Below are 22,384 nucleotides of genomic sequence, written 5' to 3'. Positions count from 1 at the left end.
CGCCCTTCCATAAACCCTCAGGAGCACGGTTCTACTCTGACCCACGTGTAATCGCTATGAGCCCGAGTCTGCTTGTGGTAGGCAGCTGGAGGAGATGCCTTGCCCTCAGGCTGTATGAGCCAGAAGTGATGGTGGATTGAATTGGTGCTCTGGTCTCATCAACTCTCCAAGGGTCAGGCGCTGCCCTGTTTTCCAGGTACTTAGGTTCAGGTTTAGGAGCCCTGGTGATGTCGTGGGGACACATTGGGCTGCTAATCTCAAGGTAAGCAGTTCAAGACCACCAGCTGCTTCTTGGGAGAAAGATGAAGCTTTCTACTCCCATCAGAGTTATAGAAACTCACAGGGAAGTTGTACCCTGCCCTATAGGCTTGCTATGAGTCCACATTGCCTCCGTGGGAGTGAGTTTGGTTATTTTAGTCCAATTTTAGGCTGAAAACTTGACAGGAGTGATTGCGTCAACACTAGAGGCCCTGGCTTGAAAGTAGATTGAATTCAAGCCAGTCTTGGGGTGTGGGAGATGGGGCATGGTGGGTGGGGGGCAGATTTGGCATAGTGAGCTGTCAGAAAAACCTGGTGGAAGCAGAGGTCTGCAGGCCACGGTTTGCCCGAGTTCATTTGGAAGAGGCAAATACCAACAGTTGCTAAGACTCCACCCCTGCATTCTGTACTCTCCTGCTCTTTCGTCCATGCACACTCACACACCTGCCCGCTTGCTCTTATGTGACCTTCACGTAGTCTGACTGAAGCAACGCTGTGGGTTTCTGAGACCACAGCTGGTCATGGGGATAAAAAGTCCACTCTTTCTCCCTAGAAGCTGCTGGTGTTTTCACACTGCCGACCAGGCAGATGGCACCCCAGCACATAACCACTACATCACCAGGGCTCCCAGGACTGCCCCGTCGGGTTGCCTACACTGTAGTCTCTATGAGAGCAGCGTAGATGCAGACTCTGCTTGCTGGAATCAAAGAGGACTTGAAGCACTTCCTGATGCAGCTCAGAGACTGCAGCCTGCAGTATGGATCACACCTCAACCTAAAGAAAACACAACCGATCACGAAGCACCATCGTGTTCAATGGAGGAAGGGCTCAAGTTGTCAAGGATTTCCACTTACTTGGATCCACAACCAAACAACTTATGTCTTGGACAAGACGGTCTCTGTCCAGTGTTAAAGAATGAAGGTATGACTCTGAGGATGAAGGTGGGCCTGACCCAAGCCCAGCGTTTCCAGGGGCTCATCTGGGTGGGAAAGCTGCACCAGGAGGACGGAAGACCAGCAAAGACCGGGGTGATTTCAATTATGGTGTTGGCAAGATCACAGCGAAAGTACCATGAGCTTCCAGAAAGGGAAAAAAGGAATCTGCCCTGGAAGAAGTACAGCCCAAATATTCCTTAGACGTGAGGATGGTCAGGAGGGAGTGGTCCCTGGAGCGGACATTGTGCTAGTTACATCATCTCCTGTCAACTTGTGAAGGGGTGGAGTCTAGCCTGTCCATCAGGTCTTAGTTTGATGACCTCATTTTGGAGCCGTGAAGGAGATACATAGTTCCCTGGAGGCCTGATACATTCTCTGCTTCACTTCTCCCCGCTCCGTCTTCCTGGTGACAAGCCAGATGTGCTATGCTGATGGAGCCAGGGTCCTGCCGCTGGAGGATCCATGCCAGTGCTGAGAGGCTTCTACCACCACTGGATCCATAAGACTTTCCACCCACTGGCCTGTGATCTTCCTTCTGGCATTCAGCTTCATTGCATGTGTTGCATGAGTCTGAAGAAGAATGTATAGACCGGTAACAGACACATGGGCTAATATTGGATTTATGGACTTGACCTGGACCGGGCTGGGACATTTTCTCAATATGCTATTGCTCTTTTATATAAAGTATTTGCTATGTCAATAGATGTATACCGCCTATCAAGTGCTATGTAACTATTCTCTAGTCTACCTGGACTAACAGACATCGTGCCTGGTAGAGGGGCAGCAACAGAGAAGACCTTCTTGGGTCGACACAGTAGCTGCGGTGATGGGCTCATGCATAGCAATGGTTGTGGAGTGGATACACGTTCGGGCCGGGTTTCTCTAGCCTCCATGGTGCCGAACAACCACAAAACAATCTACCTCCGAGGGGTTCACCACGCCTTTTAGCTTGTGGAGTAGCTAATGGATTCAAACCACCAACCTTTAGGTTAACAGTCAAGCACTTAACCATTGTGCCACCAAGACTCCTTATACCTACTGGAGGGAGCCACTTGTAAAGGGCTGAGATGGGAGGCCTGCCCCTGGCTTAAGTCAAGGCAGAGGTTTGCGAGTGGAGCCCACGGGCTGAGCTCACTGACTTCCACTGAGCCATTTCCGATTCATAGCAACCCTATAGGACAGGGTAGAACTGCTCCTATGAGTTGTTTACAGACGTAAACAACTTCCTGCGGGTGGGGCCCTCAGAGCCCTGTGATGCGTGTGCTCACCGCCATTGGATCCACATGACTTTGCACCCAACGGCCTGTGATTCTCCTGCACCCTGCATCACTGCATGTGGCTGCGTGAGTCTGAAGGGGACTTATGGACTAGTATCAGATTTATGGACTTGATCTGGACTCAGCTGGGATGTTTGCTTGATATACAATTACTTCTTGTTCTAAAGCTCTCTCTTACACATACGAGTGTCACTGGATTTATTTCTTTGGTCAACCTGGCCTAACGCAGAGGTCAAATAGAAGGAAGGTGAAGCATCCAGAAGAGTGTGCTGTGAACTTGATCTAACACATCGTGTAACTCTAACTGAACTTGTGGGCGGCCTGGCCTTGTGGGGGTATAAAGTACTCCCCGAAACCCTCTCACACCCATGGTGCTAGGTTTGAGCCTGCGGCTGCATGCTGAACAGTAGGGGACAGTCTAGCATGGCAGGACAAGGGTGGAGAAGAGGCTTTCCTTCCCACCTGCTGCTGTTCACTGCTGTCTAGTTGACACCAGCTCACGGTGACCACGTTATGTGAACAGAAGGAAACGTCGCCTGGCCACATGCCATCTTCGTGACTATTAAGATGTTGGGACCACCAGAGAACCAGGGACGAGCCCAGCTGAGAGACAGGCTGGTGGGAAATGACACCACCTTGTGTCAGGTCAGCTTACTGAGAAGTCACCTCACCTTTGCCGGCACCGTACATTCTGCCTAACCAGACGGCCCTGTGGTTCATGGGATATGGTCTGAGGGTTCAACTTGCTTGCTTTGGATATGTCTGCAGGAGGGACCGATCTCTGGAGAAGGACATCTTTTGCCACCTGCAATGTGGCAGAATCGGACCAGTTCACAAATGTGTATGGGTATGTTTGGGGTACATCTTTTCATAAAAGCACTCCAGGTTCAGCAGCAGCCTTTTCGAGGAAGATAGCTTACTGAGGAGTGCCGGGAACAATTGCTGGAGGTGACTGCCTTTCCCATCACCTAGATGGGGCCTTGACTCGAGCCTTCATCCCATAGAGCTCCTTTCATGAGCATCTCGGGTCTAACTGAAGGAGACCAGGAGCCCTGTGGTGCAGCGGTCACACCTCGAGCTGCTAAGCACGATGTTGGCCGTTTGAAACCACCAGCTACTCCACAGGAGAAAGAGGGGGTTTTCTGTTCCCCTACAGAGTGACGGTCTTGGAAACCCACAGAGGCAGCTCTTCCCTGATCTACAGGGCTGCTGTGACTCAGAAGCGACTGGGTGACAAGGAGAGGCGGCCTCGTGGGTTGGTTACCCATTGAGCTCCTAACCACGAGGTCAGCAGTTTGACCCCACCCGCTCTTCCACAGGAGAAAGATGAGGCTTTCTGCTCCCAGTGAGATTTACAGCTGCAGAAACCCAAAGTCCAGTTCTGCCTCGTCCAATAGCGTTGCTGTGAGTCGGAATGGAGGCCACGACAGTGAGTGAGGGGGGTAATGAGGAGCCCACTGGTGGTTGAAGCGATCACTGTGCCTCTTCAAAGACAGAACCTTCCCAGCTCCCGGGGAGGGGAGGAGGGCTGCAGCCACCTCCTGCTGTCTGAGGGGACAGGAGAGAACAGACCAGAGCCTCCAGGAAGCCTCAGGGAGTGCTCTGCTGTGGAGGGACCTGGGGCACGTCCCACGGCCCCACTGGACCCCACGCAGCCCCACCTGTAGTGCGGATGGAGTCCGGGCACTTGGAGATGTGCAGTAGGATGCCAGTGGGTGCCATGTGGAACCCACTGCTCTCTTCCCGGTCTCCCGACATCACAGACCCCTCTACACCAAGGGTCCTGGTTCTGTCATCTCAGCGCAAGGGCAAGGTGGCCTCAGCCTGAAGCCACCTGCGTGGGAGGCAGGAGGCTATCTCAGAATCAGAGGACATGGTGCACCACAGCCTCTCTGCCTGACAAAGTGGAAGAGGGGGCACCAATGTCCTCAGAGCTGGTGCTGGCTACCACTTAGTGTCGCTGTCCCTGTGAGCTCGGGGCTGGCCAGCAGTGCCTTCCAGCCTCCCCAGCCCCTGCTGTGGCCATGCCTCCTTGGACTGGAGGCCCCATCCAGGCACTTGGATGGTCCGCCAGCTGCTGTGGTGATGGGAGCGGAGGGGTGGGACTTGGGTCCTGAGAAATGGTGTCCAATGCAGCGTTTCCGTGACTGTGTGTCTGTGTGTGTGCTAGGGTGTGTCGTGTCCATCAGTGTGACTGCATCTGTGTGTGTTGGTGTGACTGGGTGTCTGTGTGGGTGTCTGCTGAGGCTCGGATTGTGTGTGTGTATCCGAACTTTACCCTGCGTGCTAGTGAGTCTTTGACTGAGACCGTGAGTGTGTCTGTGTGGCTGTGTATATGTGTGTGCATACCTGTAGTTTGTGTATATTGGTGAGTGTTACAGTGTGCGTTTATCTGTGTGTATTTGTGGCTGTGTATCTGTGAGTGTGTCTGTATGTATCTGTGTGTAGGCAGTAAGAGTAGCTGCCCCCCGTGGGATGTGTGTGTGTGTGTGTGTGTGTGTGTGTGCACGTGGCTATATGTATATGTATCTGTGTATGAGTGTCTGTGACCATGTGTGTAAGCACATGTACTTGTGGGAAGAGCCACTGGTCCCAGTGGGTGGGTGTGGGTGTGGGTGTGGGTGGGAAGAGCCACTGGCCCTATTGGTCTTGGCTTATCTGACAATTGGCTGTGATCCTCAAGGTTGATAGTTCGAAATCACCTAGTGTTTCTCAGAGGGAGACAGACTGGGCTTTCTACTCCCGTCACCAGTTACAGTTGCAGTCTCGGAAACCCACAGGGGATCTCTGTGAGTCAGCACTGATTCCATAACAGAGAGTTTCCCACTCAGGCACAAGGGAGGGCAGCCCAGGTCCGACCAAAACTGAATCCACTGCCCTCTGGCAGACTGGGACTCACGGGGTCATGGCCTGCAGGCCAGCCTGTCCAGCGATCGCTCCACCCTGACAGGGTTGTCATTTCTCTGTCTCCAAGGTGAGCAGTGCGGGTCCAGGCCCCTCCCTGCCACCAGAGACTCGGTGCTGTCGCCATCACCAGGTGCTTCCCCGAGCTCATCCCACCTGCGCTGGGGCCGTGCCGTGCTTCCCTAGCTGACTCCTCCTCACACACTTCCCTGCGTGGCTGCCTGTCTGTCCCCCTGGCCTCCTGCAGGCTCACTCTGAGGACTTTGGGGCTGGAAGCGCCGGTGCCCTGACCACCACCTACTCCACCCACGTCTGGGGAGGGCATGCTCTTCTTAGCAATGCCCCCTCTGCTGCACACCGCACCCCACGAGGACTGAGACCCAGCTGGCAGGGGGGTCCTGGTCAGCAACAACTCGACCCTCTGTGTGAGGTGTTGCCCATGGTCGTCACGACTGCTGGTGGGCTTCAGGGCCTGGCTGCGGCCACGGGGCATCTGTGTGCCTTGCCACCTCGGAGCTCCTCACCCAGCACTCTGGCAGACACCGCTCCGGTGCCAGCCATGGGGTTGTCGGTGGCTGCTTCGCAGTAGTAGTTTGCTGGGTCTTTCTTCCTAGTCTGTCTGTCTGCTGAAATCTGCCCCCACCCCACCCTGGGTGACCCTGCTGGCATTTTAAATAGAGATGCCACTGCTGCCAGTGTCCCAGCAAAGGGAAAACCGTCCCCAGCACAGCACAGATGGGCTGGTCCGGACCTTGGAGGGGTCAGAGGGAGGTAGAGGAACCTTCTCTCCATTGGGGCAGAGCAAGCAGCAAGGCCCCTGCCTCTGGGCTGCCTGGAGCCCAACCTGGAGATTTAAGGCAGATGACTCCCCGGCCCTCGCCCGCCAGCCCCTGGAGGCCCAGATGCGGCAAATCTAAACAGGCCCCTTATCCTCCCCATCTGGTCCTGGGTGTCACCTTTGTGGCCGCCTCTAGAAAGCAGGGTCCTCATCTTATTCCACTTCTGCTAACTCAGTCGGGTTCAGTGTGAGGCAGTGGTAATCATTGCGTCCGTTTACTGAGCGCCGACTTTGCTCCTGGCCCTGGGCCGGGCGGGCGGGCATTGACTGCACTGTCATCCAGTCCTCCCAGGCGGCCCTCTGATCAGAGGGGTCACTGTCCCCCTGAGTGACCCTGGGGCGGGCTCCTTCCTTCCCACCTTCCTCCCAGTGTCCATGGCCTTGGGAAGCTTCCCTCTGATCCAGCCCTCCCTTTGGTCTGCGGGCTCCGCCCAGGAAAATGTCTTGCCCCAAGGTCTGTCCCCTTTGGCAAGAGCCCCTGCCACTGTCTCCCATGCACAGGAGGGAGGCGTGGGGGGAGCAGTCTCTTCCATTTGTGTCTTGCTTTTCATTTTGCAAAGGAAAAATGAAAACCAGTTTTATGGGAGACAGCGGCTGCCTTAGGGAACTTAGCGTCTGCCTAGCTGGCTTAGAATCTCCTGGACAAGCAAGTCGGCTTCACTGGGGACTCAGGGCAGTGCTCAGAGGGGAGGGAGCGGTGTCCTGGTTTGGAAAACCAGAGATTAAACATTTGTTTTCTAGCGAGCGATTCTGTCTGCACCTGCTGGGCCACGGGCTCCATGCCTCGGTGGGGCTTTCTGTTCTGAGCCGAGTCCCTAAGCATCTGGGCCCTGGGGGTTGGCCTTCCCCTGTGGTGTGACCCTCTTCCCAGCTGCTGAGAGGGCCTGGCTCGGAACAAATCCATCTGACTCCCAGTCAAGGCCAAGAGAACCGAGTCTGCTGTAAGGCCCACCTGCGGGGGGGTGGGGGTGTATGTGGCTCATATGGTTAAGCCCTCCCTCAGCCAAGTGCTGAGAGCTTGGCAGTTGACACTCAGCGAGGGGCTCCACGGGAGAAAGGCCTGGTAACTTGCTGCCAGATGGATTCCCCACACCTAAACCCACTGCCATCCAGTCACCAAGAAGATCTCGTGGGGCAGCTTTACTGTGCCACACGGTGGCTGGCCGGAGCTCCAGGGCTCTCGGAAGACAGGGCCTATCAGCATCTCACCCGCATGTATCCCCAGGGGACGTCACGGAGCAGGTTCTGCATTTCCCACAGGTCCCTGGGCGGTGCTCACCTTGCTGGCCCTCGGAGGACATCCTTGGAGTGTTGGAGATCAGTGGTCCAGACACACCAGCCTTCCTCGGAGAAGCAGGGGCTGTTCGCTCCCACCAAGATTTACAGCTTTGGGAAACCGGCGTCGACTCACCGTGAGTTGGAATCCACTCGATGGCAGTGGGGTGGGTTTGTTTGTTTTTCTAAGTCTATGAAAGCACAGTTCTGGCCAGGGATGTTTTAAGCAGCCTTATATCCACAATTAGGAGCCTTGGGAGGTCCAGTGAGTTCTTGGGGGTGGGGTGGGGGGTGGGCTCTTTGAGAGGTGTCCCATCTCACCCAGGGGTGGAACCCTGGATAATTCCTTGGATCACTTCCGTGCTGCTGCGCCGAGGCCTGGGGGTGCCTCCTTTTGTCTAATGGTATTTGTGTCCTCTGGCCCTTAGCCACATTGTGGTCTGGACAGCACCCTCCTCTGCCAGACTCCCACAACAGCTCCAGGATGGTGAGCTCAGGCTGCCTGTCGCCAGGGAGCCCCTGCCTATGAAGGGTGCCTTCACAGTGGGCAGATTACACAGTGACTTAAAAAGGAGAAAAACCACCTCACTGCCATCAAGTAGATTCAGACTCATCATGACTCTATAGGTCAGGTTAGAACTGCCCTTGTGGGATCCTCAGCCTGTAGCTCTTCGTGGGAGTGAAAACCTCGTCTTCCTCCTTTGGAGCAACGGGTGGTTTCAAACTATTGATCTTGTGGTTAGGAGCCCAATGCGCAACCCGCTGTGCCACTAGGGCACCTGGGCTCACACAGCGAGCAAACTAAAACCGAATCCCCGGCCATGGAACTGATTCTGACGACGCATCATGCACTGGGCGGCTGACACAGCGGCAGGTTCCAGAACCGCCCAGCCTGTTCGCTTGACTCCCCAGCCCCTTGCAGCCCCGCTCCATCACAGATGGCAAAGGTGGCTCGGGCATGACCGAGTTATCTGAGGTGGCCAGGGCCAGTGGAGGGCCAGTCAGCCCTGGCCCAGAAGTACCTGGGAGAGATAAAGACTACAAGAGAATAAATCGCATGGAACAGTTTTATTTGCTGTTGGGGCATGGAGGGACAGGAAGGAGTGGGTGGTGGTGGAGGGGAAGCGGCTTCGAACCCCCCCATTCCCAAATCAGCAAGGCAGGGCTCGTGTTCGAGGGCTGCGTGTGGAAGAAGTGCCTGCCTGCCCCACGCTGAGCCCGGCTGAGACTTCCCGTTCCCATGTAGGGTTTCTTCGTGCGGGAAAAGAAAGAGAATGAAAACTTCTGGCCCCAAGGGGCAGGGACACCGTGGCTGTCTGTAGCCCATGAGTGCTAAAGCCCCCAGAGTCCCGGGTGGGACAGAGCACAGCTCAGGCAGGAGCACAAAGGCACCGGCTGGACACCGCCCCTTCCTGCTGTCCCTACTTCCTCCCAAGGGCAGCTCCACCAGCCAGCTCCAATCTGACTGCACAGACGATTGGAGACCCCCATCCCCGCTGCCTGCTCCCGCCTCCCAAACCAGCTCTGGGGCAACAGGTCAGGCAGAGCAGCTGGTGCTGACTCCAGAGCTTCTCCACAAGAGTCTGTGCACGCAGAGACTTGGCAGACTTCGGGGCAGCTGGCCCAGGCCTGCCCTCTGTGGTGGAGGGCCCAAGGGTTGGGCCTCAGGGTCTGCTAGAGCCCACCTGCTGAGAATCCTGCCCACCAGGCCTCCAAAGCTTGAGGCTAGGGCTTTTCCCAGAACACACCAGTGGAAGTGCAGGGGCAGTTCTGGAGACACCTGCAGCCAGCCCGCACCCTCCCGGCACCAGTGGGCTCAGGCTACGGACAAGCAAAGGGAGATGTCAAAACCAGTCACAAGCTCTGCTCGCGGAACCTGCAGGCCACACCATGGGTTCACATTGAAATAGAGTCTTTGGGAAAATAAAAATACCCGAAATGGGTACCTTTTAAAATCTCCATCTCGTAAATGCTTAAAAAAAAAATACACCATAAAACAAAACAGCAAAGAAAGCCCCTCAAATCTAAGAATACGTGCTTGGTTTTAAGGCACAGGAAGGACAGAGCGTTCCGTCACCACATCTGGGCCGTTGCCCGTGCCCCCCACGGTGACTCCCTGCCCCCTGCATTTGGCAGGAGAGTTGAGTGGACAATGGGAAGGGGCAAGGCCTTTCTGGATGCCAGTGGCCTGTCTTTGGACAGGATGCATGTGCAGTACACACACTGTCCACCCTGCCTTCGCCCGAGAGACGATGGAGAACATATTTGGAGGTTCAGGGTGATGAGGGGCTTTACAGACTCTCTGCTTCCCAGTCTGCCTATGAACCTTGAACCTCGACAACCCACTGCCACGCCGTCCGCACAGAGTGACCCTGCAGACCGAGACCTGCTCCCCAGGGGTTGTAAGACTGCACATCTTTAAGGAGCAGACAGGCTCCTTTTACACCCTTGGTGCAGCGAATGGGTTTGAATTTCCTGCCTTGCCCTTAGCAGCCCGTTGCTTAACCCCCCCCACCACCAGGCCCCCTTAAATAGTTGCCCCTTTAATAGTTGGCTTAGCTTGGAGTCCGGGTAGTGCACATGGCTAAGTGCTCAGCTGCTAACCTAAAGGTCAGACGTGTGGGTGCACCAAGACACACCTCGGAAGAAAGGCCTGGTGATCTACGTCTGATAAAAGTCCGTCTCAGACAGCTCTGCGGAGCACAGGTCTGTCCTGACACACAGCGTCCGCAGGCGGAGGAGTCAACTTGAGAATGGAGGGTTTTCGATCAGCCAGAGAAGAGCTATCCTCCCAACCAAGACTGCCATTTAAAAGCGATTCCACCCAGGGCATTTGTCAGCCAAACACAGAGGAGTCAGCTGGTTATATTCCAGGGCTCCAAGAACCCAAGTACTTAATTTTCTCTTTCACCAGCCGCCGCTCGATATTCTCATCCGACAAAATGATGCAGTCCACCCAAGCTCAGCTGACCACACTCGTCCCTCCACCTCCCTTTCTGTGCGTGTGCTCGAAAGCTCAGTCAGAACCGAGTTGGAGTGGTGGCAGATGAGCGGGCCTATCAATGCAGGGCAAGAAGGTGCTGATAGGATATATGGGTATACGCATACATGGATATATAAAACAAGAAAATACTTTAATTCTCTTTTTACATGGACACAGAGACTTTCCTAGGTCAGGGACTGGCTGGCACCTCTCTTGGGCTGGTGCCAGAGATGACACGACCACCTGGTGACCTGTCGGCACAGGTCACTGCGGCTGCCGGAACCAGCGGGCTGAAACCCCACAGGTGCGGGGGGGACCCTGTGAAGAGCCGCTGCCTCTTGGAGGCATTTGGCTTCAGCTCAAACCCCAGTTTGTCTCAGCTGTCAAGAGCCTCCCCTCAGCGGCCATGGTCTTGTCCCTTCTCTTGATTTGTATAAAACACTTTTGTTTTTGACATAGCTGGCACAGTGGGCGTGCTGTGACCGCTCTAACATAGAGCACAGGAACGCACACCGCGGGGCGCCCCTCCAGCCGCACCCACGGTGGGAAAGTGCGAGGCGGGGGATCCTTGCCCACCCACGGTGGTGCCCCCCTGCACGAGCGAGACTAGGAAGGTCCCCGCAGCTGGGTCTGCGACTGAGAGCTTTTCTCTGTCCCGCTGGTGGTAGTAGCTGTGGCAGAAACAGTGGCGCTGTGTAAGGGGGCGAGGGTGTCCAACAGTCTGGTGCTGACAGAGTGGCCACTGTCCAGAAACAGAAGGTTGGCCTGGCTCTTGACCCCAGGCCGAGGCCTGCACTAGAAACAGGGGACTGGTCTGGGGGCCGGGGCTGGCGCAGCATCACCCACACACCCACCCATACCGCCCCACCCACTCTCTCAGTCATCCCCACGCCCCAGGGGAAAGTGCACTTCCAATAGCAGATACAAAAATAGATTGGCACGCTCTTTTGACACAGTGAGGGTACCTTTCAATCTACCCCCCTCCCTCCCTGGAAATCCAATCTCCCTCTGCCCTCCCACCTGCCACTCAGAGTTGGGACAGGTCTGGAGGGAAGGTCCTGGGGGATGCTCCCAAGGTATGGGGGTACCTAGGAGGAGGCCTGGACTGGGCCTCGAAGAACTCTTGCCTTCTGCAGAGGCTGTGCTGGACCTTGACCACCCTGGGCCCCAGCTGGTCTGTGGTCTCCAGCCCATGCCTCCGCCTGCCCTCGCTCCGAGAAGCTCCCTGGAAAGTTTCCGGTGCTGCTTCCACAAAAACATGTTGTGAGCGGCGGCGGCTGGACAGGGTGGCCCCTTCTGGCTTTGCATCTCCAGTAGTAAGTGCTGCTCCCGGTGGTAAGCGCGCCCCTCCGCTGGGCCTGTGCTAGGAGCTCTGGACCAGGCGTCTGTAGTGGGGCATGACTTCGTGCTCTGGCAAGTGAAGGGCGAATTCCAGGGCCACTAACACGGGGAACTCAAAGGCTATCAGTTCTCGTCGATGCAGCCGGAACTTCTCTTCCAGCTTCTGCAGCAAAGAGGAAAGAAAACCAAAGGGTGGTTCAGCTCTGAAATGAAAACCCTAAGCTTTGGGCTGCGTGTGAGCTGCAAAGTCAGCAGTTCAAAACCACCTGTGGCTGCAGGAGAAAGACGGGGCTTTCTCCTCCCGTAAAGAGTGACAGTCTCGGAAACCCACCCCGTCCTATAAGGTCTCCATGGATCAGTATTGACTTAATGGCAGCGAGCTTTTTTTTTTTAAGCTTGCTCTGTTGGGGGGTGGGGTAGAGGGGACACGTCTATCAAGGAGCCCTGGCCACACCACAGGTAAGTGCTCAGCTGCAAACCGAAAGGTTGGCATTTTGAACCCACCAGCTGCTGTTCTGGAGAGACGATGTTGGCTCGGTCCACACTGACGACCTTGACGACCCCACGGGGCAGTGGGGCAGCTCTACTCTGTGCGAGGGGGTCGCTGTGAGTGGGCACTGAATGGACAGCATTGGGCTTGGTTTAACATCTCTGTCCACCAGCCAGTGGGCGTTCACAGAAACCTACCATGGGCGTAACTCGGTGGAGGAAGAGGGGGCGGTGCCAGGAGGACTCAGCCCTCAGCCCTGCAGGTGAAGAGATGGAGTCTTCCAAGTGCTTAACCGGCATGTCCCAGGCCATGTAGACAGTGAAAGACTGAAACGTCACCCTGCCCTGTTCCAGCAAGCTTCTTCCGGCGAGTTTTAAGACTGGTTATAGCAAGGTATCCACTGTGACAGATGGTTAGAACGGGAGACCCGATCGCGTCATCTTCCGGGCAAGGACTTGACAGTAGAGAGACCCCTCACTGCCGAGTCCCACGGCCTGTGCACATCTGAGCGAGGTCACACTGCCCGCCTCAGTGCAGGGCAGCTGGGTAGAAAATGGATGGCAAGCAGGCCGGACACATAGAAAGGGCCCAGTTCTTCCTAGCGCACATTTTGCTCCGGCTTTGGCCCAGCTTTTCTAATACGAACGGCTATGAATCTAATGAACAGATGCCCGTGAGTGAGTGGTGCCTGCATTCAGATCCTGACTGGGATGGTCTCTCAGTTAATTGCTATGGCAACCAGCGACCCGTTGCAGTCTGCACTGATACACCGGGTCTGCTGTGGCCTGTTATCCAATCCCGATTAAATGTGCATGGAACACTTAGCATTTTATGACGACTGTCCCTCCGTAAGCATCCTGAGGCTCAGTTCAGATATGGCGTCTGACCCCATGTTCATTCCTGAAAGTAGTTACTTTATGAGCCAGACAATTCTGGGCCATTTCTGCTTCAAATCAGGAAAGAACAGACTCATAGGATGTTGTGTGTGTGTGTGTGTGTGTGTGTGTGTGTGTGTGTGTGTGTGTTGGGTACTGACATTAGCTGCTTTTCTCTATCACTAAGGAAGACAGATGGACATGGGCGTCCATGTTTCAGCCCAAGGAGGCCAGTATGGGCTTGCATTGCTTGGTACTCTCCTTTCCAAAGACTACCACCCACCAGGCCAAACTCATGCCCCCTTCCCTAAGGGGTGGCAGCTAGGAACACCCAGGTCTGCGAGCTAATGTGTCTGACAGACTCTGGACCACACTGACCACAGCTCCCTTGCATGCCAATTACAGTGGCGTCTGTAGCCGTGAGAATAATTTCACTCCGAGTGGTTTCTGGAAATGGGAGTTTTTGGGCCAGACGCCACCCACGCTGGGGAACTGCAGCCTGGCCCAAGTGGTTCACGTCTTGGCTCTAAGGCACAGCACCTGGATCTACCTGAAAGGACAACTCCTCAACCCTCCCCCGCCTTCCAGGACCTTCTGGGGCGGGCTCATGAGACCAGGCTGTACCATGTCACGTGTGCTGGCCCAGCCAGCGCGGCCACTTACATCGATGAGGTGCTTGACGTCGTGCTTTTTGAGGTCACTTCCGATTTTGGCTGCCAGCAGCACGCAGGCTCCGGCGCAGAGCTTCCGGTTCTGCTTGTTCAGCTTTCCTTTGAGGGCCAGCTTCTCGAAGTAGACGAAGGCCATGGCCACCGTGGGCTCCTCAAAGCCACAGTCCTCCTGAGCCAGCTTCCGCATCTCTCGCTTCAGACTAGAAGAGACGGGGGAGGGGGGAAGCCGTGGTGGGCCCTGGGGGTTGCAGGGCCCACCCGAGCAGCCGCTGGAACGCATTTGTTCTTGTGCCTTCCCAGAAGGGCGATGTGAGACGGGTGAAGTGGGAGTGCACGGGGTGCCTTAAGGGCTGGGGCTGCTGACTTCTCTGTTGTTCAAGCTATTCAGCCCCATGCAAGCTTGCAGTGGGCAGAGTGCAAAGACCTTGTTTTTCTCATGCATTTGGCTTGGGATATGCCAGCATCACTTCATTATTAGGGCACACAGCCTAACATCCAGTCGGCATACCGTTTAGCTTCTATTACTAAACACACATGCGCACACACACTGTACACTGTACACAGACTCAGATCAGTTTCTCTTGGGCCCAGTACTTTGACTGCTGATCCAGTGAGCTGCTGGGGTCCAGTGGGCTGTCTTAGTGCCTGTGCAAAGGCAGAGCTGGACTTCCCTCTTGGGACAGATCCCGGGGCAGGCGGGGGTGGGAGGGGGGTGGGTTTTTCAAACCCTGCTACACCAACTCTTTCCTCTCTGGTTTTACCTACATCTCAGAAAGAGGGGAATGGATGGCTTCTCGTGCTGAGTTTTCAATCACGTGGCTCTGACTGAACTGATGAGTCAGGATGAAGGGAGTCTCTCCGCAAAGGCTCATGACCCCAGATGTAGGCCAAGCAGGGCCCAAAGCTCCACTCCTGCCCTGCTTCCAGTGGCTCTCCTACCACACCAAAGACGCTAGCAGGGCAGCCTCTTCTTACTGACGGGGACCATGCTTGGTGTCCCGGAAGGAGAGGATACCATCTTACATGGCACGAGTTTTTCCTGCGAGCTAGAGAGCGGTCTGAGGGGTAAGTTGGGGTGGGTGCCGATCCTCACCTACCTCCTTATTTTGCTGAGTGTTAACTTAATGTGTGGGAACTTCTCCTTGAAGGTCTCGTTCATGTCCTTCTTGAGATCTGAGGGCTTCACGTAGTCAATGACCGTGGTCTGTAACAGATGCGGATCAACACAGGTCACTCCTTAAATAAGGTTCTTCCTATGTGAGACTCATACGTGAATGATGACACCTGAGGACTCCCCAGGCCATCAAGCAATGCAAAGCTCCGATGATGACCCCAGCCAGGGCTCCGCCACTGACTTCAGAAGCCGAAGGCTGACATACAAGAGGGCAGAGGTAGAAAACAGACCGCAGCTATGAGCGGCACAGGCAACATTTGGTAATGCTGGCTCCTAGACCATCGGCAGGACCCCTGGTGGCATAGGGGTTACATGTTGGGCTGCTGACCACACGTTTGAAACCACCAGCCGCTCCTCAGGAGAAAGACCACCAGGCTTGCTACTCCTGTAAAGAGCCACAGCCTTGGAAACCCACAGGACCTTGTCCTGTCGGGTCGCTGTGAGTTGGAATCAGCTCGATGGTAGTCAGTTTGGTTCTTGGCTGACTCATCCATGGAGTCTAGATGGCTTACACCCTTGATGCTAATCCAAAGGTTCCAGGTTCATGGCCACCCCGAGCAGATCTTTGTCTCAAAGACCTAGCCACTGAAGTTTCTATGGGGCACAGTTCTAGGACACACACACACATACACACGTTTATGGTTTTCCCCAAGCCTTTTTATTGGGAGCCAGTGCAGATATCCTATCAGTCCGTAGTCCAGTCACACCTAGCAGTACTGTATAATTGCTACCACAATCCGTTTCCAAACATTCTTTCTGTTTGAACTCCCTGAAATCAGCCCCTCTCCCCTCACCCAGCCTCCCACATGCTATATTTTTGTGAAGTAAAACAAGAGCATCGACGTCCCCCAGAGATATGGAGGACGACGACGAGGGACACGCTCTGCACAATGCCAAACTGAACCGAACCAACCCCAAACTGGGGGCCATGCGTCAATGCCGACTCACCGGCTCGACGGGACAGAGAAGAAGAGTTCCGGTGGGGCTCTCAGGCTGCACCTGTAAGGGAGGAGCCAACCTCATCGTTCTCCCTCAGAGCAGCGGGTGGGTTCAAGCTCCTCACCTTGCAGTCAGCAGCCTAGGGCATGTAAGCCACTGCTAACAGGCCTCTCACTCATCTCTGCGGTGTCTCAGAGAAGCCTGGCCTGCAGCTACGGGTTCTGCGGCTTCTCCCAGCGCCCGCCCTCCACACTCGGCTCTCCATCGCACATGCCTTTGCTGGGTTCCCCTTGGGTCTCAAGCAGCTTGCTCTAGCTCTTGGGGTGTGGTGTCCCTTGAGAGAAGGTGGGTGAGTGGTTCGGTGAGACCCTTGGCAGGGGCACAGCAAACAGGGTGAGCAGGAGCCCAGCCCAGCCTTTGAAGTCTTGTCTTCTAAGTGACAGAATTCTGAGCCCCATCTCTGCTGCCAGAGAATTAGCCTGGTCACCCCTCCTTGTTGCCCTCCATGTAGGAGCTGGGCCTGACTGCTCCTGGCACCACAGAGGGCCTGGCCCCTGCACCTGACCTTACACTCACACATGCCCGGGGCTTTCTGCTGATGCTAAACTGGACTTCAAAAATTTTGACCCAGCGGGAGATGGTGGGCTGGGGGAGTCCCTATAAGAGTCCCCTTTTCTCCCATCAAGTCCAGAGCTAGCTCTTCCGTGGGACAGTGGCCCCCAGGCAGGCTGTGGTGGCATGTTCCCCTGGGTCCTCTTTGCTTGGTGTCATTTTCTGACCATCCATGGGCAGCACCCCAGCCTCATGTCCCCAAGTGCCCATGGCAAAGGGGGTGGTGGTGGGGAAAGTCCAGGGTAGGGTGAGCTCCTGGCCTGTCAGAGATCAGCCAGACCGACCCTAAAGTCTCAGGGACGGGTGGGGGGGTGGGGAGGTGGGAAGGCCCTGGGGCCATCCAGAAGCCTGGGGAAACCTGTCCAAAGCATGCTGCCCGGAGGGCTGGCCAGCGCCCTGAGCCTGGAACAGGTCAGGTGAAATGAGCTGAGTGAGGACGAATGGGATGTCAGGCCAGAGTTTTGCTCTGCCCACCCTGACCACCGTAACTGTGTGGTTTACAAAGCTACGTAGTGCTTGGGCTTCTCCGAGGCAAAATGTCACTGTAACTCATGGGACTAATGAAGCAGGGTGTGGGGGGGTGACCGCTGTGGGCTGGTAACTCCGTCCTCAGATGGAGGCTCCTCCCTGCCCACCCCAGCCAGAGCTGGCCCGGCCCCAAGGCACTGGCAATTTTGCAGAGGTGGCAATTCTGCTCTGGGGGTGAGAGGTCACTCGAAGGCACTTTCTCACCGCTGTCTGGCTGCAGCGAAGCTGTGTGTACACAGCTGCAGACAGGGGAAGGGAGGGAGGAGGAGACCATACCCGTTCCACAAGGTCCAGAGACACGGTTCCACACCAGCCCCGGCCTGCCTGGCCCTCTGGAGATGGAAGGCTGACACCCCAGGTCCCTACGAAGGCGACAGGAGGGAACAGCAAGACCTATTTTGGTCACCCAGCTGGAACTCTACCACGTCCAGTGTGGCGTCAGAGATGCACTTTGCTTTTTATAAAAACAAACAAAGGTTGCACTCGTCATGAGGAGAGAGGGGACCTCTGTGGAAAGAACTTGGACCTCATCATGGCCCAGGGCACCAGGCCCTTCTGTTGGACGAAGGCCCCTCAGGGTGGGCTGGGGGGTACAGTAGGAGAGGGCCAGGCAGGTGAAGGAGGATGAGGAGGCAGCAAGTGGGGGCATTTATCTGGGGAACTCGGAGGGGCTCAAAGCTCCCAGCTGCCGGTCCATTCCCAACAGAAAGAGCAAAGCAGAAGTTTCCTTCCACTTCTGGGGGCTACGGGAGCCCTGACCTCCACCCCTGGCTGCTCCCAGTACTCCAGCCCCCTTAGAAATTCTTGTGAGCAGCTCTCCGTGAGAACGTGAGCTCCCATCCACTCGCTGATGTTCCCCAACCGGTCAAGGGCAGGAACATGACAAGGAAGCAGAATTCCAGTCCCAGGGCCACCTGTCACCTCCGTCCTCATGTGAGACCTGGGCAGGTAGGCGCTCTCTCTAAACTTCAGCCCCCCACCTGGGAAGCCAGGAACCAGTCGCCATCCCGCCAGTGCCAACTGATGGTGACCTTGTGTGTGCCTCAGTGGAGCTGTGCTCTGCACAGGCTTTAAAGAGCTTCATTTCTCAATGGTAGACAGCCAGCCCTTTCTTCCAAGGCACCAAGCCTTTCAGTCAGCAGCTGGGCGTGTGAACGACTTGTACCACACGGGGACCCCAGACCGGAGACAGGCGGGAGCGACATAGCAAAGTGACTGCTGCGAGTCCCTCTTACACCAGCATCTGCCGCCAGACCAGAGCTCTCTGCGTCAGCTGCACTTGTCGGATAGCCATCGGGTCCCCAGCTCAGACGGGCACCAGGAAAGCAGATGTTATATGCTTGCTGCTAAGGTAATTACGCAGCACGGCGGCCCTCACCGAAATCTCCCTAACTGTGAACAGATGAGCATTTCAGCTGTTCTGGGCATTTAATCTGTTTTCCTGGGAGGCCCGTACTTCACAGGGAAATCGGCGGATTGAGCCCAGGGCCCCTGCAGCCTTGGGTCACACTCATTTCTATTTCTGTTCATCCAATTCCAAATCCTATCTCCCTCCCTCCCTCTCTGGGGAGCAGCTCTTTGTGTGCCTCCTGAAATGGGATGGTTTGCAAAATGCGGAGAGAAAACCACAGGAACGCGGCTTGGGGTCCACCACACACGGCCTAGCCAGGCGGGGCCAGCATGCTCACAGGGCGTATCCTAAATATTTCTCCAGCATGGCAGAACCTTGTGGAGAGGCGTCTCTACGCACTTGGAAGGGCACTGGGTGGATACGACACCAAATCCACACACACCTGGACCATATTTGGATGCGCTTTTACACGAATGCTTTTTAAACGGTGGCTACGGGACAGAGGCCGATGAACTGTGCAGAGAAGACATATTTTTTAAACCATGCAGTGATTACCTTAAACATTGGAGGCAAATGCACCGGGAGGGGGAGGATGCCTTAGCCCCTGGGTAAGTGTAAAGCGAAGACTTGATGTTTGTACACTAAAGGTAGACAAAAGGACCACCATGCCAATCCACACTACGATCCAGGAATGAACTTGGAAATCAGTATGCTAAGGGAAAGGACTGTCACAAAAGGCTATGCGCGTATGCTTGTATTTATAGGTCACATTCAACCCAAACCACACTCACTGCCGTGGACTCAATTCCAACTCTGGTCACCCTACAGAACAGGGACAGGTGCCTTGGTGTGTGTCCCAGACTGAACTGGTCCGGGAGGAGAGAGGTGCGACTGGTGATTTCTAACTGCTGACCGGGCAGGGAGGGAGCAGCCTGGCACATACCCGCTGTGGCAGCAGGGTGCTCCCTGGGACGTTGCGTCCAGAGCGGCAAATTGAGAGAGACAGAAAGGAGATCCGTGGTTACCGAGGGCTTGGAGGAGTAGCTGAAGGTTACAGGGTTTCTTCTGGGGGTATTGGAAATATTCCGTAACTATGGGCGGTGATGGTTACACAACTCTGATGCACTAAATGCCACTGAGTTGTGAACACGGTAAAAGGGTCAACTGTACGGTGCGTGAAGTAGAATGCAGTTGTTACAAACAACACCATCATCACCAGCAACCAAAACAGGGCACTTTGGCCTGCAGGTCAAGGCCAGGTGGGCTGCAAAGACCCCACTACTTTGTGCCTGGGGGGTCCTGGAAGCAGGTGCAGTCCTGCTCCTGGGCTTTGGCCTGTGGGGCCCTTTCCAAGGCTCAGGAGGGCCCGCACAAGTGTGTTTTAGGAGGGCTGCATTGTTTTACATACAGAGGACCACGGGACTTGAGTACGTTTCAGGCCCCTGAACTGCCCGTACCCCTTCCCAGGGTCTTGAGAGGGGCTTGTGCAAGGAGGGGCTCTGGAGTGGCAGCCCCTTTACCTCCCAACAAAGCCATCCCCGCCAGCAGGTAAGTCAACAACGCCAAGCCTCTGAGATAACGTCCCGTTAAAAACAAACATGGACAACAGAAGAGGGGGTGAAAGGAGACCTTGGTCAGTGTAAGACATTAAAACAAAAATTTATAAATTGTCAAGGGTTCATGAGGGAGGGCGAGTTGGGGAGGGAAGGGGGAAAATTAGCTGATACCAAGGGCTCAAGTAGAAAGAAAATGATTTGAAAATGATGATGGCAACAAATGTACAAATGTGCTTGACATACACATGGTTGTATGTATGGGTTTTGATAAGAGCTGCATGAGCCCCCAATACAATGATTTAAAACAAAGCAAAACCACGGAGCTGAGGCTGACGGCCTCCAGAGACTGAGGCTTCTTCTCGGGGAGTCATGTTGTCCCCCCGCTCGGCACCTCATCCAGGCAGCACTGGCAGACCGAAGCCCGAGATACAGTCCCACCTTGCTGGGGAGGGGCAGCTCCCTGCGTGTTTCAGGGCCGGTGCTGAAGGAAGGGACTAAAGGAAGGGACACACACGGTATCCCGGAGATCAATCCACGCACAAAGTGCTCTCCTGAGATTCGGATCCCGGCGGAGCTTAGAAAGACTGTCATCCGGGTTTCTCTCCTGCCTCCTAACAGGGTGAGTGAAAGGGCTTTCTTCCAGAGACAGGAAAAGGATCTGGGCCCCCATTCGAGTCCTGGGAATTCCGCTGGCACTTGTCTCAGCATTCCCACTTTCTCCTCCTAATTGCTCTCCACACCCACAGGGGCGGGAAGGAAAACAAACCCACTCCTGGCTCCAGCTGCCAGGTCCTAGTGGTGAACTGTAATTACTAGCCACACGGCACACAAAGCGTCCGGGTCCAGCAGGAGGCCTGGTGCCCCTCCCTCGGTGCCCTGGAGAAGCCGGTCATTCTCGCCAGCGCCTGTGCAGCCTGCACCAGCCGGGTGGCGGCGGCTGGCCTGCTTCCGGCTCAGTGGTCTGCCTGCGGTGAGTTTAGAGCCCAGACCACAGGGCCACACCTGTGGTTTCCACACCTGCCCGGGACTTGCTTTTTGTTTTCCTTAGGTCCAAAATCTCACCTTTGCCCTTTCAGAATGAATAATAACAGGGTGACGTACATAGTTGAAAGATGTGTATGTGACCACAAAGGCCAGGCCGGTTTTAAAAGGGAACACATCACTTTTCTAAGCAGCCCTGGTGGCATACTGGGTTAGTGCTGGGCTGCTTAACTCAATATTGGCAGTTCAAATCCACTGTGGGAAAGACGAGGCTGTCTGCTCCTGTAAAGGTTGATAGCTTTGGGAACCCTGGACAGGGTCATTGTAGGGCGCAATGACTGGCTGGCAGCGGGTTCCCCACCTTCTGCCTGCACCGGGCTGTTTTCTGCCTGGCGTCCCTCTACATTACGGGATCCAGGAGGAGGGGGCTGGCTGCTTGGTTCCCTCTGTGTCACCAGCACAGCGGGCTCTTTGTAGAAAGTGAAAATTGGCTTGGGCGAAGATGCTGACAAGTGGATTCTGCCGATGTGAGTCTCACAGTAGCTAGTGTGGCCAGGTTAGGAGACGGAGCAGGGCAGGCAGAGGCTGTTCGGGAGCGTGACAGGAAGCACAGACGGGTTTAACAGCATGATGGGAAAACCGAGACCCGGGGAACGTGAAACGGAGTGGGGCAGCCGTTTCTACTGACCTGGCAGGGCACGTTTCTACTGACCTGGCAGGGCACGCGCACATGGTCCAAGGAGGAACAAGGACGTGTGCCCGCTGGGATTCCACCATGAAATCATTCGAAGTCCTGGCCCTAACCTGTCACTAGCTCTGTTAGAGGGGAGGCCTTGCTATCACCAGGTACAACCACCTCACAAGCCCGGTGGCTCCATTCTGGGTTACCTGCCCAGCTGTGAAGCACGGGGCTCAAGCAACGACAGTGTGTCCTAGCCTAAGGATGGCAGCTCTGCCCCAGGAGGTTGCTGAGACAAAGGAGTCAGAGGCGACCAGGAGTGTCGTAGAGCCTGAGGGAAGACTCTTGAGCCGCCCCTTTCTGTCCATCAACCTCAAGTGCTCAGATTGACTCCCAAAGCCACCATGTCCTGCCCCACTTACATCATAAATAAAGGACCCCACACCACAGACTCTCACTCCCGGGTCACAGCGTTTTGCTTACTCCTCCCCTGGTGCCGGACAAGGATTCTGGCCACTTACTGGACGTTTGTGATGGGCTGGCCTCTGGGGAAAGCATGGTGAATATTCCATGGCTTTAAAAAATATTACATCATCGAACAGATCCTTCAAAATATTAAACAAAGCATCCCCACCGCCTTGAGTCCATTCTGACCCAGAGTGACCCTAGATTCCGAAGCTGTCCATCTCTCATGGGAGCAGACAGCCTCATACCCCC

General features: G+C 55.4%; 1 protein-coding gene across 1 annotated transcript in view; it reads right to left on the bottom strand.

The window, feature by feature from the left end:
• Positions 1-8,540: 8,540 nt before the first annotated feature.
• CABLES1 (Cdk5 and Abl enzyme substrate 1) overlaps positions 8,541-22,384 on the bottom strand; it is a gene marked incomplete at its 5' end in the record, with an annotated part of 98,388 nt that continues 84,544 nt past the window's right edge. Inside the window, 3 exons of the mRNA XM_004703066.2 lie at positions 8,541-11,974; positions 13,840-14,047; positions 14,945-15,051. Coding sequence (XP_004703123.1) covers positions 11,834-11,974; positions 13,840-14,047; positions 14,945-15,051 — 456 coding nt within the window. The remainder of the gene's footprint in view (positions 11,975-13,839; positions 14,048-14,944; positions 15,052-22,384) is intronic.

Source organism: Echinops telfairi, unplaced genomic scaffold, assembly GCF_000313985.2.
Source record: "Echinops telfairi isolate 266 unplaced genomic scaffold, ASM31398v2 ScPeMD7_7400;HRSCAF=8409, whole genome shotgun sequence".
In the NCBI taxonomy this organism is placed as follows: domain Eukaryota; kingdom Metazoa; phylum Chordata; class Mammalia; order Afrosoricida; family Tenrecidae; genus Echinops; species Echinops telfairi.
The sequence above is the reverse complement of the archived record's forward strand: the minus strand, read 5'-3'. Positions and strand labels throughout refer to the sequence as shown.